Below are 17,273 nucleotides of genomic sequence, written 5' to 3'. Positions count from 1 at the left end.
TGAGGCGACATCGCTAACCACTGCGCCACCGCAACACCCCAAATTAAAAAACTAAATAGTAATAATAAAATACAAAGAATTTGTAAACAATTCGATTAGAAGTTAAAACAATACTAACCTTCAGTTTTAATCTAAATTAGTCTATTGCTCTTCAATTTTAATATTTCCTGTCAAATTTATGTTTAAAATAATCTATGAAAGGTTGCCAGATTAACTTATTTTTTAGGGAGAATCTGATTTTATTCAGTTTCAAATGTTTCATTACATCCCTCATTAGATGTATAAATGTAGGAGCTGCTTTTTGTTTCCAGTTTAATAATATTAACCTTTGTGACAAAAGACTGACATATGGAACTATATTTTGTTCTGTACCGTTTTTAGCTATCTCAAAATCAGTCATGCCTAGAACTGAATAAGGGGATCTGGATCTATTGGCTTTTGACAAACTGTTGAAAAAGTTAGAAAGATATTTTCCCAGTAAGACGATAATTTTGGGCAGCTCCAAAGTAAATGAGCCAGTGATCACATGCAGGGTCCACTTCTAGAAATATCTTACTAGGTTTTTGTTTGGACCAATGAAGACGATGTATTACTTTAATGTTTGAGGCCATGCCTTGCACATGTTGTGTTATTTTCTTGAGGAACAGTATATCGGTACCATATTGGTTATTGACTGATTATTTATTAATCAGCAATGTTTTGCAAAATGTATTTTTAATAACTTTTTAAAAACATTGCAGGTCGTAGCACTGAAATATTTTTGATCTCTTAATTCTTGGCTAAACTACTTGCTATTTTTACTTTTTGCTAAACATTTGTAAGTTATTTTGCTCGCTGCCTGGTTAAACAATAATAGTACCTGACTAGCCAAGAAGCTATTTTAAACCAATTTCTCCCCTGAGGCGATATGTCTGCTATTTTCCTGAATAACACAAATAAACGACACACTTAGCATTTGAAACCGTGCTCATTCCACCGCTCCGTCTTCATTGGACCATAGTTTCCAGGAGAACATGAGGGGTTTTTTTCAGTAGAGGATGCCTAAATAGCTTCTCAGTGTCAGCTGGTTTGGTTTGTTCCATCTATTCATCTGAAGCTAATGAGCCCATGAATGGTGACGGATCAGTCATTGTTCAGCAGTAATACTGACATTGGTCCATTCACATACAGAAATCTGTCTTTTACTCTGTTTGGTACTGTCTTTTTTCTGTTTCTCCTTTTTGGTCGTACCTTGTAGAACAGGTCACCTTTGGGAATGTGATGGGCGCTAAGCTTCTTTAGGTTGGACGTTTGCTTCATTGCTTTTCCTTTTTTGTGTGGTGCTTTTTAAGAGGATATAAACTTTAAGCTAATTGGGGTCAGGATTTACTACGTTCTGGAGGATTTGCTGGCAAACCGAATTGACTGACTTATGAAAGCTTTTTTCCTTTGGTTGAAATGGTGGGTTTTAAGTGGGGAATCAATTGCATAACTTGTTTTATTAAACTATTAATTAACATTTAGAAGTAGTTACTCAAAAAATGGGGGTTTGCATATCATATAGAAACAGGTTTGTTGATGATCTTGTAAATTCAAGTGGATGTGTTTAATACTGATGCAATTTAAAGGAATAGTTCCTCAGAAAACATTCATTGTTATCCTGAGTCCATCTGATTTATTTTCCGCCATCGGGTATAAAATGAGATGTTTTGATTAATGTTGACGTTGCTCCTTTCCAGCAAAATTGAATGCTGTCAAACAAAGAGAACTATAAATGTAATTATGCTTTAATGCTTATAATAACTGGCAATTATAGAGAATTTCACTAGAATTAGTTTCTTTTTGAAAATGTTACTTTCTTTTTCTCTTAAAGATACAATGTTGCAACTTCAAGTTAGTTAAAAAATTGTTTTAAAAAGTGTCATAAATTTTTTTTATGTCAAGAGTTTATTGTCTGATTATTGAACTAATATTTTCACATATTGTAGCGCACATAATTTCAATATCATGTGAATAAAGAGACCAACCCATCAGCAAAAATAATAATAAACTGGTTTAACATCATTCAGAACAAAATAAGGCCAAAACAATGATTGCTTGAAGTGTATTTCAAGAGTTTAAAACACTGTGAAATACCATTGGTCTTTGATGATGATGTAATATGTGGGTGTGGCTCTGAGGCTCCACCTTTTTTGACATGGACATTTTTTTGGATTCATTTCCTCTATTCAGTCCATTATCAAATACTTCAGCCTCCACATCAAAGTTTCTGAAAGCTAATAAGGTCAAGGTTCTCTAGGATTGGCCTGCCCAGTCACCAGATATGAACATTGTTGAGCATGTCTGGGGTAAGATTAAGGAGGATGCATTAAGGATGAATCCAAAAAATCTTGATGAACTCTGGGAGTCCTGCAAGAACACTTTCTTTGCCATTCCAGATGACTTTATTAACAATTTATTTGAGTCATTGCAGAGATGTATGGATGCAGTCCTCCAAGCTCATGGGATTCATACACAATATTAATTCTTTTTTCTCTGCACCATGACTTTAAATTCTATACTGTACATTATTTCTGTTAAGTGACGAGACTTTTGTCTAAGCAAAGTCAGACCTCTCTTTTTGTTTGTATTATTCTGTTTTAAAATAGCAATTTAGTTATAGCAGAAAATATTTTATTTTGTAAAAATGTGCAGCATTTAAGAAAAAATGAAAGGGGTCTTCACCTTAAATTAGTTTCAAATAATTTTGTGACAAAATTGCGTCATGAGTCAGGTAAATCGTTACATCCTTATTCGAAAACCAATAACTAGGCCCACACAGAATCTGCGCGCGCAGAATTCCGCAGATTTTCTGCCGATTTTCTGCAGAATTCCACAGATTTTTAGCCCATCATTAATTCTGTTTATTTACTTGAGTAAATGTGTGTAAATCTATATTCAGTTTTTAAATTAAGTACAGTAATATTATTGACTAATCTATCTTTTGATAGATATATTATATGAGAGACTTGTATGTTTACCAAATAAAGTGAATCTAATCGGATTTGCATTTTAAACATTATATAAAAGATATTATTATTCAAAAAGATTAAATTTTTTATTTCACATATTAAAGTTTTAGTTATGATACTCCCAAAATAATTGAAATCCGCAGATTTTTACCAAAATTCTCTGCAGAAATAGCAAAAAATGTCTGCAGATTCCGTCTGGCCCTACCAATAACAAATACAAGTATAAAAACATGTAGCACGGCATATTTGTTTACATCTGTTGATTGTTTAATCTTTCAAATGTTTTTTTCCTCAGAACTTGAATCAGAATCCTCGCACCTTATTACCCAAGTTCTTTGGTCTCTACTGCGTACAATCGGGTGGCAAGAACATTCGAATGGTGGTGATGAACAACGTTTTGCCCAGGGTGGTGCGCATGCACCTTAAATACGACTTAAAGGGGTCCACATACAAGAGAAGGGCTTCAAAAAAAGAGCGGGAAAAAGCAAAACCAACTTTTAAAGACCTCGACTTCATGCAGGAATTACCAGATGGACTCATGCTGGACACGGACACATACAACGCCATGGTCAAGACCTTACAGAGAGACTGTTTGGTAAGTTCTGGACAGGACAAAACATTTGAACCGGACAAAAGTTTGTTATGAGTAGGATTTTTAAGATATTTTTGTAGCTGTTCTGCTTAAAAAGCTACATTACTTTGATGAAAAAAAACAGTAAAATTGTGAACCATGATTACAGTTTAAAATAAATGCTTCCCTATTTAATGTAGTTTAAAATTGTGTTTATTCCTGATTTAAAGCTACACTTTCACAATCATAACTTCCATCTTCAGGTGTCGAATGATTCTTTGGAAATCATTATAATATTATGATCTGCTGCTCAATAAATATTTATTAATTCCTTACATTTATATAGCTCGTTTTTAGAGACTCTACGCTTTACACAATGGGGGGAATCTCCTCATCCACCACCAGTGTGCAGCATCCACCTGGATGACACTACGGCAGCCATATTGCACCAGACCATACACCCCACACCAGATAATTGGTGGAGAAGAGACAGGGTGATGAAGCCAATTATGATATGGGGAGGGTTAGGAGGTCATGATAGACAGAGGCCAGTGAACAAATTTGGCCAGGATGCTGTGGTTAAACCCCTACTCATTTTCAAAGAACATCCTGGCATTTTTAATGACCACAGAGAGTCAGGACCCCGGTTTAACGTCTCATCCGAAAGACGGCACTCACTGAGCAGTAAAGAGTCCCCTTCACTATATTGGAGCGTTAGAACCCACACAGACCCCAGGTTGAGCGCCCCCTGCTGCCCTAACTAACACCACTTCCGACAGCAACCTAGCTTTCCCATGTGGTCTCACATCCAGGTGCTGACCAGGCGCAGCCCTGCTTAGCTTCAGTGGGTGACCATGTGGGAGTTGCAGAGAGCTAGCGGCCGGCGTTATTATTATTATTATTATTATTATTATTATTATTATTATTATTATTATTATTATTATTATTATTATTATTATTATTATTATTATTAATGGTGTAGAAAACTGCTGTGCGACTTCAGTCATATGGAAACTGTGACACAGTAGCATTCAAAAGTGCCATAAAATATACTTATTTTTATTTATCAAGGACACAATAAACTGCTCAAATCAAATCAAAGACTATTTAATGTTAAAAACAGATAATATTTTGTTTCAAACAAATGCTGTTATCTTGATTTTTGTTTGTCAAGTAATTTTAAAAGTAATGTGCATCCCAGTTTCCACAAAACTATGAAGCAGGGAACAAGTTTTCAACGTTAATAAGAATCAATATTACTAATAACTGATCATAATAAACCAGCAAATCTTATAATGATTGAAATTGTATTGTATCTTACTAGATCATAAATGTATTTTGTAAAAAAAAAAAAATAGTTTTGGTCATAAATAAATGTTGTATTTGATCAAATAAATGCACCTTTATCGAGCAGAACAGGCTCTTTTTAAAACATGAAAAATTAAACCGATTTCAAACTTTGATCAGTAGTCAATTCGGAGCTGATATTGAGATGTTTTTGGTGTGTAGGTCTTGGAAAGCTTTAAGATTATGGATTACAGTTTGCTGCTTGGCGTTCACAACATCGATCAGGCAGCAAAAGAGCAGCAGATGGAGGGATCTCAGGGCAACAGTGATGAAAAGAGGCCGCTGGCACAGAAAGCGCTTTACACCACTGCCATGGAGTCCATACAGGGAGCGTCAGCCTGTGGAGAGGGCATTGACACAGAGGACACGTGAGTGACCAGTTTACTCCATGTTTGAGATTTATAAATGCTATTTAAATATGTATATACAGTGGATACGGAAGGTATTCAGACCCCCTTAAAGAGCCCATATTATGGGTTTTTGAAAATGCCCTTCCATGTAGTGTGTAACACAGCTCTAAGTGAAGTGAAATATCCAGCTAAGGCTTAAATCTGTAAGTGTACAGTGTTTAAAACTATTGATTCATCTATAAAAGAGTCGACTCATAGTGCTTCAAACGAGTCGCCTTGATAACGAGTCATTAGGTGTTTCGCGATGACGCAGCCACGAAACACAAGCCTCGCCAGTAGTTACGCGCGCAAACCAGGGAGATTTGAAACCTGCGGCCCCGCCCACTAACACAGAAAAAACACTAGACACACACACACAGACACCGCCGGTCGAATGAAGTCACGCTGTGCTCAGATGGATAATATTGACAGTCTCTACCCAAAGATGAGTTGTTAACCTGGTACAGTACACGCGGTTACTCTTTATATTCTCTTATCACATGTAAGCCACGTTAAAAACGCGACGCGTGCCGCTTTGTTTACGGATTTAACGTTAAAGGCTTTTGTGAGCTCGCGTTCCACTGCCGTTTGTCGTTGCTATGGCGATCGATCGTAAGCTAGGAGACAGGAGACTTGTGTCACTTTCCCTAGTTCTTCTGAGGAGCGTTGTGTGTGTGTGTGTGTGAGAGAGAGAGAGAGAGAGAGAGAGAGAGAGAGAGAGAGAGAGAGACTCGCGTCGCTTTCCCTAGTTCTTCTGAGGAGCGTTGTGTGTGTGTGTGTGAGAGAGAGAGAGAGAGAGAGAGAGAGACTCGCGTCGCTTTCCCTAGTTCTTCTGAGGAGCGTTGTGTGTGTGTGTGTGTGAGAGAGAGAGAGAGAGAGAGAGAGAGAGAGAGAGAGAGAGAGACTCGCGTCGCTTTCCCTAGTTCTTCTGAGGAGCGTTGTGTGTGTGTGTGTGTGTGAGAGAGAGAGAGACTCGCGTCGCTTTCCCTAGTTTTTCTGAGGAGCGTTGTGTGTGTGTGTGAGAGAGAGAGAGAGAGAGAGAGAGACTCGCGTCGATCTCCCCAGTTCTTCTGAAGAGGGTTGTGTGTGTGTGTGTGTGTGTGTGTGAAAAAAGCCTTACACTATGAAGCGTGTGTGCACTGTGACTACTTTTATATAGTTGATTACCAGCTGGGCATTTCACTCTGTCTCGTGCTGAAGCCTGTCACTGTCGACCAATCGCAGCAGGCTGTCATCGGTCCAATCAGCGCAGATTAGCTTCGCGCTGAGGAGGGGGTTGGGAACAAATGAATCGCTGAACGATTCATATGGGAGTCGTTGGGATAATTAGGTAAAAATAAATGCAGATTATAAGACCATCAAAGTGTTTTATGACCTTGCATGCATATTAGACTGTTGTTGGGGACCCTTACAACCTAAATATGACCCTATTTCATGTATAATATGGGCTCTTTAAATTTTTCACTTTGTTATATTGCAGCCATTTGCTAAAATCATTTAGGTTCATTTTTTTCCCTCATTAATGTTCTCAAAGCACCCCATATTGACAGAAAAACACAGAATTGTTGACAAAAAGAAAAACTGAAATATCACATGGCCCTAAGTATTCAGACCCTTTGCTCAGTATTTAGTAGAATCACCCTTTTGATCTAATACAGCCAGGAGTCTACAAGGAAAGATGCCACAAGGATTTGGGGATCCTCTGCCGTTCCTCCTTGCAGATCCTCTCCAGCTCTGTCAGGTTGGATGATAAGAGTGAAAAATTTAGGGGGGGTCTGAATGCTTTCCGTACCGACTGTATGTGATGCATTTATGCAGGCGTTGAAAAAAGTGTTTATATATATTTAATTGTTTAGAAAATGCTTTTATCTAAAGTAACATAAACTACATCTATGCTAATCCCGATAAATTCAATTATATTGTGGCTCATTTTCATCTAAAAGCGCTCCGTGCACTGCTCCGCGTCTTTACATTATCTTCTGTACATTGCTAAGCAATATGAACAGATGCCAAATGGTGGCACCGCTGTGTGTACCCTCATAGAAAAATGTTTACATTTCTAAACAACGTAGAGTGGCACGGTGTGATGTAGACATGGTCCGGTATAAGGTTCTGATGGTATGATAACCTTGGATAAAAATTTCACGGTACTGTGATTACTGCTCTAAAATAATGTTCTTTTTAAATGTCTTGGTAAACACAATATATTTTATTTTAAGAAACAAGATACTGTTGCCCTAAAAAAATAAATAAAACATTACAAAAAACAATAAATAAAAAAATCATTAAAATAAAAAAAAAATTGAATAAAAATAATAAATCCTGTAGTAATGCTATAACAGAACATTTTTGCAGTTTTGAAACCTTGACATTTGCAAACCGTGGTAAACTTTGAAACCGATTATCGTCCCATGTCTAGTGTGACTCTTTATGTCCTGTGTATGAAGAGTTTTTAACAATGCCGTCTAAAAGTAGAGCATCCAAAACAACTGCTGTACAATATGTTATCCACTATTTTAGCTGAATTGGTCAGATGATGAAAAATCGTTTTCATAAGCCTTCATTTTCACAGTCCACTCTGCAACACACACAAAAACATCAAGTTCAAAAAGATGCAGGTTTTTTTCACCTAAAACGCTGTTTAATGTGGATGGAAGGCCAAATTGGGTTCACAACAAATGTGAATTTAAGTATTTTCGTGAGTAGATTACACAGAAGCTTAATGCAAATGCGCAAACAGTGGCAAATTTAATGTGGAATTCTTAATGTATTTGCTAACCTTAACCTAACTCTTAGGAGCAGATTGGGCCTTCTGTGCATTTTCAAAAAATTCACACACACACACACACACATTCTTTTTTCAGCAATATTGTTAAAGCGTTTTCAGAATAAACATTTCTGTTTATATTTTGCTTAATTTTATTCTTCGTCGTCTTATTCTTATTACTATAACTATTATTTTATCTTTTTCTGGAAAGTCTGAATTTGAGTTTGCAGTGTTTATAAAAACAAAAAAATTTAAATTTAACTCTTCTGTCAGTTAAAAATCCTCTTTCTTTTTTAAACCTTTTTATTTAGGATTTTTCTTTCTTTTTTTTCTAGAACAACCCCTTCCCCAACAATTTAACCCAATTACATATTAGGGAATACATAAAAAATAATTATATTATAAAAAAATTGAAATAAAATAAGGAAAATAATACAAAATAAATAAATATTTAAAAGGTACTGCCATCATAATTACTTTTCAGGGGATACATTTGTATATCAAGTTACATTGTAGTTATAGCAGATTACATTGGTGATAGGTTAAGTAACCTCTAAATATACATATCTAAATATGTTGTAATACTTTTCCAGCTTTTCGGAAAAATATCAGTCTTCATTTGTAGACATGCAGTCATTTTTTTTTTTATTACATAGACCTTGTTAAAACTCAGAATCCACTGACCCACCTTTGGAGGACCTTCTTCCATTCAATGTACTGTTATCTTTTTGGGGGGAACCAGTAATAATATCCTTAGTACAAATCTTTTTTCTTCATTAAATATTTCTTTGGCCAGTGCTCCCAGTAAGCACACAACTGGACCAAGGGGTATTATCTATTTTTTTGTAACATTTTTCCCAAAGTCTTGAATCTTAGGGCAGTCTCAAAAATGTGGGTTTTTTGGGTGGGTCAATTTTACCACTTTTTCTCCAACACAAAGCAACAGATGGCAATAAAAATCCTGTTTCATCAGGAAAATGTGTCACAATATGAAACTAAATGGATTGCCAACAAATAGATTGTGTTTTGTGTGTGTGTTTTATACTTTATCATGTTCAATTCTTTTATGTGCCAGATTTCTTTAAAGCAATTTGTCAAACCAAATCATTTAATGACTTGCTGCTTTGTCACCTAAAAAACTACAAGTTTCATGTTAGTATTTAGCAGGGCTTTACTTTTTCTTTCTCTTTTTAAAGTTGTGTAAAAATGTTGATGGTGGTGTGTGTTTTTGTGACTCAGGATGGGTGGCATTCCTGCAGTCAATGGAAGAGGAGAGCGTCTGTTACTCTACATCGGAATAATAGACATCTTGCAGTCATACAGGTGTTTGCGTCAAACTCTCCGACCTGTGTCACTTACCATTTACATCAAGAAGAGTGTGATTCAATACTGCCACAATGACTTCAACCACCATGGACTGACTTTTATTTGCATTTCTGTCTAGGTTAATAAAGAAGCTGGAGCACACATGGAAAGCTCTGGTCCACGATGGGGTGAGAATCTTGCCAAATTTTTGTCAAAAAAATTAACTAAATAGTGAGACGTTCCAGCTCTCCTCACTTTGAATGAAAAACATAGCTAAAGTCCAGCTGTGTTTTGAGACTCTGTGGTTTCTGACCTTCATAATAAAGTCCTTTATTTTCATATTAATAAAGCAGGATCTGCTGCGGTTTGTTAGCATGAATGGAGTTTAGTGAGAATTATGGGGTTTTGGAGGAAATGCTTGTTAAAATGCGCACTAATTTTGGTCTGTTTGTCTCTGAGGATGTGCTAATTGGGCTATTGCTGGATATGAAACACACACACACTTGTTTTGTTCTCGGCCCAGCTGTGAATAAAGCAGAGATTTCTCCAATCCAGCCTGTGACGCATCAGACTACACCATACTGAGAACGGACTGGGATTCATTTACATGCTAATTAAGTTATTTATAGAGCTGGAGCTGGAATATCTCAATCGCGTCAGCTGGAACTGACAGAAATCTATTACTTGACTCAAACTGCCTTGAGAGTGAAAGTGTTATCTGTTTTAGCTGTTCAGCTAAGTTTATATTGGCTAGACACTGTAATGTCTGTTCAGTGCAAGTAAAGATCTATCAAAGAAACGCGGGCAGTAATTATCGAAGAAATTGTGATCATTTTAAAAGATGTTGACTAAAATATCTGCTTTAATTTTCCGATTGATTGAAATGATTAACTTTGTGTCTGTTTTTTTCCTCCTCAGGACACGGTGTCTGTTCACAGACCGTCTTTCTACGCCGACCGCTTCCTCAGGTTCATGAGCTCTACTGTGTTCAGAAAGACTTCCTGTGAGTTATATTTGTTTCACCAAATCACATTCATTTGAACATTCTACATGCAACATTAGTAAAGAAGTAATAGGAAAGAATCAAAATCATAAGTCAAAGACGCTTGAAAAGTAAATAAAAAAACCTTATTAACATGGCTGTTCTATAAAACAGCACCTACGGAGTTATTTTGAACACTATGGTCACACGACACAATTGAATATCTAAACCAATAGTCTTAAACTCAATTCCTGGAGTGCCGCTGCTTTGCATAGTTTAGCTTCAACTACCTCCAATTCATAACTGCTTAATAGTCTTTAGTAGTCTTGAACGCCTTAATTAGTTGGATATGGTGTATTTGAATAGGGTTGGAGCAAAACTGTGCAGAGATATGGCCCTCCAGGAATCCAGTTTGAGAACTATGGTGTAAACAATACAGAAAAAAATTGTTTCTATCCACATGTTTTTACACGTATTTTTGATATGCGCATAAAAAATATGGTTGATGGAAACGCAAAGATGCGCATGAATGTTGAAAATGCACGTAACTGAATAGGATAAACTATTCGATAAGAAAAAATACGCATAAACTATGCTGGAAACACTTAACAAACAAATTCCAGTATGTGCATTAAAAAAGTCATGTGATCTTGTTATAAGAGATCATGTGATGATAAAAATGTGTGTGAATGGACAAACCAGCAGGCTGAGCACACTTTAAAATATATGAAATGTTGTTTTGGTCATTCTAAAATGCCTTAAGCATTTCAGTATTGGTTTTATTATATTATTAATTACCTCCAGAATGTTTAAGAGCATCTGTACTTTGCGTCTCATGGTTTCAAACGCCACTATGCTTTCATTGTGTGTCCGCATTTTCTTCTGAGGCCTATGCAGTTTCTGTTCACTAAAGTAAACATCATTGGCACACGCGTGTCCTCTCGGTAGTGAACAAACAGTGTATCAGCTCATTTGTGATTTCGCCGCCACGAATACATCATTACATTTAGACAGAAATGACTTTTTTGGGTGAATTATACCTTTTAAAAACGTTTTTTAACACTGAGCAATGTACATTTGAAGTCAGAATTTTTAGCCCCCCTGACTTATTAGCCCCCCTGTTTATTTTTTCCCCAATTTCTGTTTAACGGAGAGATTTTTTTCAACACATTTCTAAACATAATAGTTTTAATAACTCATTTATAATAACTGATTTATTTTATCTTTGCCATGATGACAGTAAATAATATTTGACTAGATATTATTCAAGACACTTTAATACAGCTTAAAGTGACATTTAAAGGCTTAACTAGGTTAATTAGGTTAACTAGGCAGGTTAGGATAATTAGGCAAGTTATTGTATAATGATGGTTTGTTCTGTAGACTGTCGAAAAAAATATAGCTTAAAGGGGCTAATAATTTAATAAATAATTTTGACCTTAAAATGGCTTTAAAAAAATTAAAAACTGCTTTTATTCTAGCCGAAATAAAACTAATAAGACTTTCTCCAAAAGAAAAACATTATCAGACATATTGTGAAAATTTCCTTGCTTTGTTAAACATAATTTGGGAAATATATAAAAAAAAAAATATATATATATTCAAAGGGGGGTCTAATAATTCTGACTTCAACTGTATATAAAACTATGTGTAGACTTGTGCGACTGCCTTTATGCTTCTCTCCTGACCTTGAAAACATAATTGGCTGAATTGTAGAAAAGTTGAATCAAGATCGTGTGTAGGGTCGAATCGAGATCACGATCTTTTTTCGATTAATTGTGCAGCCCTAATACATGTACATACAAATATATATACATTTACATGCATATAAACATAGCTACATATATAGCTACATTTTCAACAATATGTGTTGCTGAATGTTGTTGTTACTAAAGGCTTTTCAATTATTTTCACTTAAATTTTCGAGTGCCTTGGACTTATGATTTCGTTGTTAATCTTTATGAATTCCTTACCCAAAGAGGACTGACACAATAACTACCCCTTGTAAGGTCCAGCCAGTTAGTCCAATGACGGTGTCTACTGGTGGACGAAGGTTCACTGCATGTTCGGTCTTTCCAGTGCACAATGTTGATTTACTTTAAATGTAACTCATATCTGACTCCAATTTTAGTATGAGGTGGTTTAGAATATTAATATATTTATTCTCGTTTTATCTGACTCCAATTATTAAACATTGATAAGATTATTTTGTTTCTATTAATATTTTTTAGCTTATGATTGATTATTCTCTTCCATTCGATATTTTTTTTATTTCTATTCTCGTTCATTCGGATTCCTATAACATCCTGAGTCTTGTACCAGCCGAGTATACAATCTCTTAAACACAAGCATGTCAGTCTTGGTCATTAAACTGAGGCAATTAACCACTATTCTAAGAAGGCAGAACCCTACTTATTCAGTTTAGAATATTTGTTGTGTGGTCCCCATAGATCTGCTATCTACTAAATCAAAGCAAAACTATTTTTCATACAAGTTCAGCGATGAAGGCCTACCTACATTTAGATTGGTCTCAACAATACTTTGTTGTTCTAAATAGAAAACCCATTATTGGCCTTTTACAGTCTGAGTATACTTGAATTAATGCCAATGTGTTAGTAGTGCCACGCTGCTCTGTCTATAGTGTTTTACTCCGTTACTAACCTGTACAGTGGCTTGTGGTGTTATGGATTTAACGTAATCTACTAGAGATAATAACAAACGAAATGAATGAATATTATGCCAATTCATTCAGTCAATTCAGAAATGATTAATACTAGACATCAAATTATCATAGATAAATCTAAGATTAAAAGATGCATGCCTGACTCCAAAATATACATAACATGGAACATGAAGTTCCATGCTATAAGCTGATCTGGGTAACAGAATCGCGCCGAACATTTAGAAACTTTCCCTTTAGTAGTAAATCCAAGAAGCCCCTCGAGGAAAGGGGTGTTTAGAATAACAATAGGCATTTGCATTTAGTGGAAGAGTTTCTGCCTATATGAAAGGCACACCCTTCGCAGTGGTTCAAAAGATACCTGAAGTTATGTATCTATTGTTTTGATTATGTCTATTTCTGAGGAAATGAGACCATTGTACCAGTCGCACTAAAAGTTGCAGATAAAGTGACTTTGATTAATATAGAAAATTCATACTTTGAAATGACCATTCTGTGTGAGTAGAGTGAATAGTGGATAAGCGACCAATGGGTGTTTCGGGAGATGTTACAAATGTAAATGGAGGAAAGGAGGGGAGCAAGTTTTCCCGCATTCCCACTTGGTGGGTTGTGGAGTCGATTGTCTGTGCTTTCAGCTCATATTTGAATTGTCAAAGACATCAAAGTATTTGTGGTATCTCAAGTCTTACACCCTGAAGCACTTTTGGTTTGATTTGGGTTTAATGGGAAAGCATGTTTGACTATTCTTTCCAATAAATCAATAAAAAAAATTTAATCATAATAAATGATAACTGACTAAAAATGCTTTTTTTATTTACGCACCAGAGCAGTGGATATTCAAATCACCATTTTTTTAATGAAGTACTAATATTACAAAGTTTAACTGAAATGAAAAAATGTATGAAGAATAATTTGTTTATAATTTTAATTTACTACGTAGCTGTTTTGTAAAAAAGTGTATTTTATATAATTAAGTTACATATGATGGAAAAATGTATCCAAATATTAAAAAAGTTGAAATGCATGAAAAATTAAATATTACATACCAATAATAAAAAGAATGCAATATCAGTACCTCCCTATTAACTTTTACAGGAAGATCCTATCCTTCATTATTCTAATCAAAAATCGATTTCATTTAGCATTAAAATCGTCTCCGTCAAAGAGGGGTCGTGGGGGTCTGGCGGTGGGCAAATACTGTGGACCCGGAGCGGCTTGGTCTGCCAGCCAGCTGCCCTTCATGAGGGACGAAAACATCTACGACCTCAGAGGAGCCCGCAGCTTCCCCACACTGGAGGATGATGGTCAGTATTGTGGGAGTGTTTTTAGTTATTTTTATTTTTGTGTTTTTTGTTTTCGTTTCAAAATGCTAGTTTTAACGAATAAAGACATTTGGTTTTATTTATGCTGTTTATTTCACTTTATTGGGTTTATTTTTTTTTTTTTTTAAGGTTATTTAGTCCAAAGTTCATTTTAACTAAGCTAAAATACTGCTTTTTGTTTTGAATTTAATTTTGTTTTTATTTAGTCTGTCATTTTTATAAAAAGATATCATTTGTTTTGTTTGGTGTTTTGCTTTATTTTATTTAAAAAAAAAATTCTATATATACTTTTTTAAGTTCCTTTATTTATTTTTTCTATTTTTTTTTAGTCCTTGGTCAATGTCAACCATCTCAACAACATTTTGAGGCTTGTTTTGAATGTTTTTTTTGTTTTAATTTAGTCTGTCATGTTGACAACAAAGATTTTTATTTTATCTATTTTATTTTGCTCCATTTTTTTCTGTTTAGTTTAACTTTGTATTAAGTTCAATTGTTAAGTTTTTTGTATTTATTTTCATTTCTTACTCCTTAGTTCATGTCAGCGACCTCTAAAATTGTTTTGTTTTATTCTGTTTGTGTTTGTTTGATATGTGATTTTTTTTTGTAGCTAAAAAATGTAAGAACCTCTACAATATATTCTTCATTGTCCCCTATTTTAGTCTCATTTTGTGAAAAAAAAATCATGTTTTGTATTGTATTTCACTTTTTTAAAAAAATCTTGTTTGCTGAGCTCTATTAGTCTTTCGTCACATGAAATGCCCTAATCAGTTGTAACAAATCTTGTCATAGTATATTTGTAAAGACCAAATTTACCATCTAATCACACTTACACAGGTTCTGCATAAATGTGGAGAAGATTTACTCCAGCTATAGCAAGCATAGTATATTACATTTACTCCAGCTATAGCAAGATGAAAATATGAATGAACATTCCAAGGTCGTTCAAAAGAATAAGTACATCTTCCTGAAACATATAGAATCTCTGATAACCACTGTTTGTTTGTTTGTTTTGTTGTATTGTTTTATTTTTTTAAAGCTCTTAGAACATTTCTTCCAAATTTTGAATCATGATATTTAGAACATTTTCTATATCTGAAAATGACAATTGGTCAGGATAAAAAATATTTATTATTTGTTGTGAGTAAAAAATCTGAACAATTCCAGCAAATATTAATTTCTTAACTCTTCAAAGTTCAAACTTTGTGATTCTTTTGTGTAAAAATTAATCTAAACATTTCTGAAAACATGGCGTCTTTTAATTATTTTATGCAAAATAGCTCTAAATGACAGTTTAGATATTTTAAATTGGCAAGAAATGTCATCAGCAGTTTACAGAATAACACAAAAATATTGTTTTACTCAAACATTTAACTAGAAATTATGAATCAAAAGATACTGAGAATTGTCAAGGGGTCTCAATTTTTTTTTTTCTGAATGATCCAACTTGTCCTTCATCTGAATGATTTTGGTCAAGTGTTTGCCTTCTGTCTGTATTAAGGTCGGGCGGATGTTCTTCCCTGCACTCCTCCTTCATTCGAGGAGGCCACCACAGCCTCCATCGCCACCACCCTCTCCTCCACCACCTCTCTGTCCATCCCTGAACGATCACCTTCGGACACCTCTGAACACCCGAGATACAGGTAACACACACACACCGACTGTCCTGCTCACACACTGAAGACTCACAGACAATGAGCTCTCTGTTCTCTTCTTCCACACAGGAGACACACACAATCCAGCCATGAAGAAACGTGAGTACAACAGAGATCAGGTTGACTGAAGTAAAACATTCTGCCACATTCTTATGCTGGCTTCATAACAGAAATTATATGAGGTGTTCGTGCCTGTACCAAAAGACAACTACTAAAATGTTTTTGTTTGAATTTTATATTTTGTTTTGAAATATATATTTTTTTTAAGACGATGCAACTGCGCGAAGATTAATGTAATGTTAAAGTCTGCTTAAATCAGTAGCTGCGATCAGAATCTGTTCGTTACAGATTATTAAATTTAAAAGCAATGGGCGTGTTTTTTCTACTGCGAGCTGATTGGCTGTAGTAAAGCAGGCATTTCATTTAGAAAGATCGGGAAGTTGGTTTTAGAAGAGTTATTTGAACCTAACAGACTCCTCCTCCTCCACCATTTCTGTTAGTTGTCAAAACTAACAGTTGGAGGGGCGTGGTTAAGTATGCTAGCCACGCCCAATACCTAAGACGGACATTATCTGAGAATTTAACTGAAAACAAACAGTGAATTTTCAGATTTCAACTTTAGATTACTTGGGCAAACTTTTTTTTCTTAATGACATGCACAGATGAATTGTTCACAAAAAATAGCAATGTGAGCTACTAAAATTAATATTTAATTTGTACTAACGCGAAGTTAATGTCTAAACACGCCTTTATCTAATTTCACATTGTTGTTGCAGATGAAATATTACACAGAATATAGATTTTTCCAATTGGCTAGATATTAAATAAGTAATTTTAACTGCTTAACCGAAGCCGATAGTATGCAAATTGGGTTACAGCGGCATGTTTGCTACAGACACAGAATTCACCTCAATCTGCTCAAGTTCAAATAAATAAACTCAATCGACTTGCATGAGATGAAAAACATCTGCGAGTAAACTAGAGTAATGATTGCTCTGTCTGGGTTAGGGTTTGGAAATTTTGTTTTCTGTTTTTATTTGGTCTTTAGTTCAGTTTTTTTTAATGTTTTTAAAACTTTTTTCTTTTTGTGTTTGTCATTTCTGTTTTATTCAATTTGTTGCACATTTGTTTTCTGTTTTAATTTAGTCTTTAGTTAAGTTTCATTCATACATTTTCTTTTCGGCTTTATTAATGTCTTTATTAATCTGGGGTCGCCACAGCGGAATGAACCGCCAACTTATCCAGCATATGTTTTACGTAGTGGATGC

General features: G+C 35.0%; 1 protein-coding gene across 1 annotated transcript in view; it reads left to right on the top strand.

Annotated features, from left to right (window-relative positions):
• LOC130215708 (phosphatidylinositol 4-phosphate 5-kinase type-1 gamma-like) overlaps positions 1-15,997 on the top strand; it is a 36,260-nt gene extending 20,263 nt beyond the window's left edge. Inside the window, exons 7-13 of the mRNA XM_056447546.1 lie at positions 3,286-3,585; positions 5,071-5,276; positions 9,304-9,387; positions 9,509-9,557; positions 10,288-10,372; positions 14,174-14,335; positions 15,852-15,997. Coding sequence (XP_056303521.1) covers positions 3,286-3,585; positions 5,071-5,276; positions 9,304-9,387; positions 9,509-9,557; positions 10,288-10,372; positions 14,174-14,335; positions 15,852-15,997 — 1,032 coding nt within the window. The remainder of the gene's footprint in view (positions 1-3,285; positions 3,586-5,070; positions 5,277-9,303; positions 9,388-9,508; positions 9,558-10,287; positions 10,373-14,173; positions 14,336-15,851) is intronic.
• Positions 15,998-17,273: the final 1,276 nt, after the last annotated feature.

This window comes from Danio aesculapii, chromosome 22 (assembly GCF_903798145.1).
Source record: "Danio aesculapii chromosome 22, fDanAes4.1, whole genome shotgun sequence".
Classification (NCBI taxonomy): domain Eukaryota; kingdom Metazoa; phylum Chordata; class Actinopteri; order Cypriniformes; family Danionidae; genus Danio; species Danio aesculapii.
This window is presented reverse-complemented; position numbering and strand designations above follow the sequence as displayed.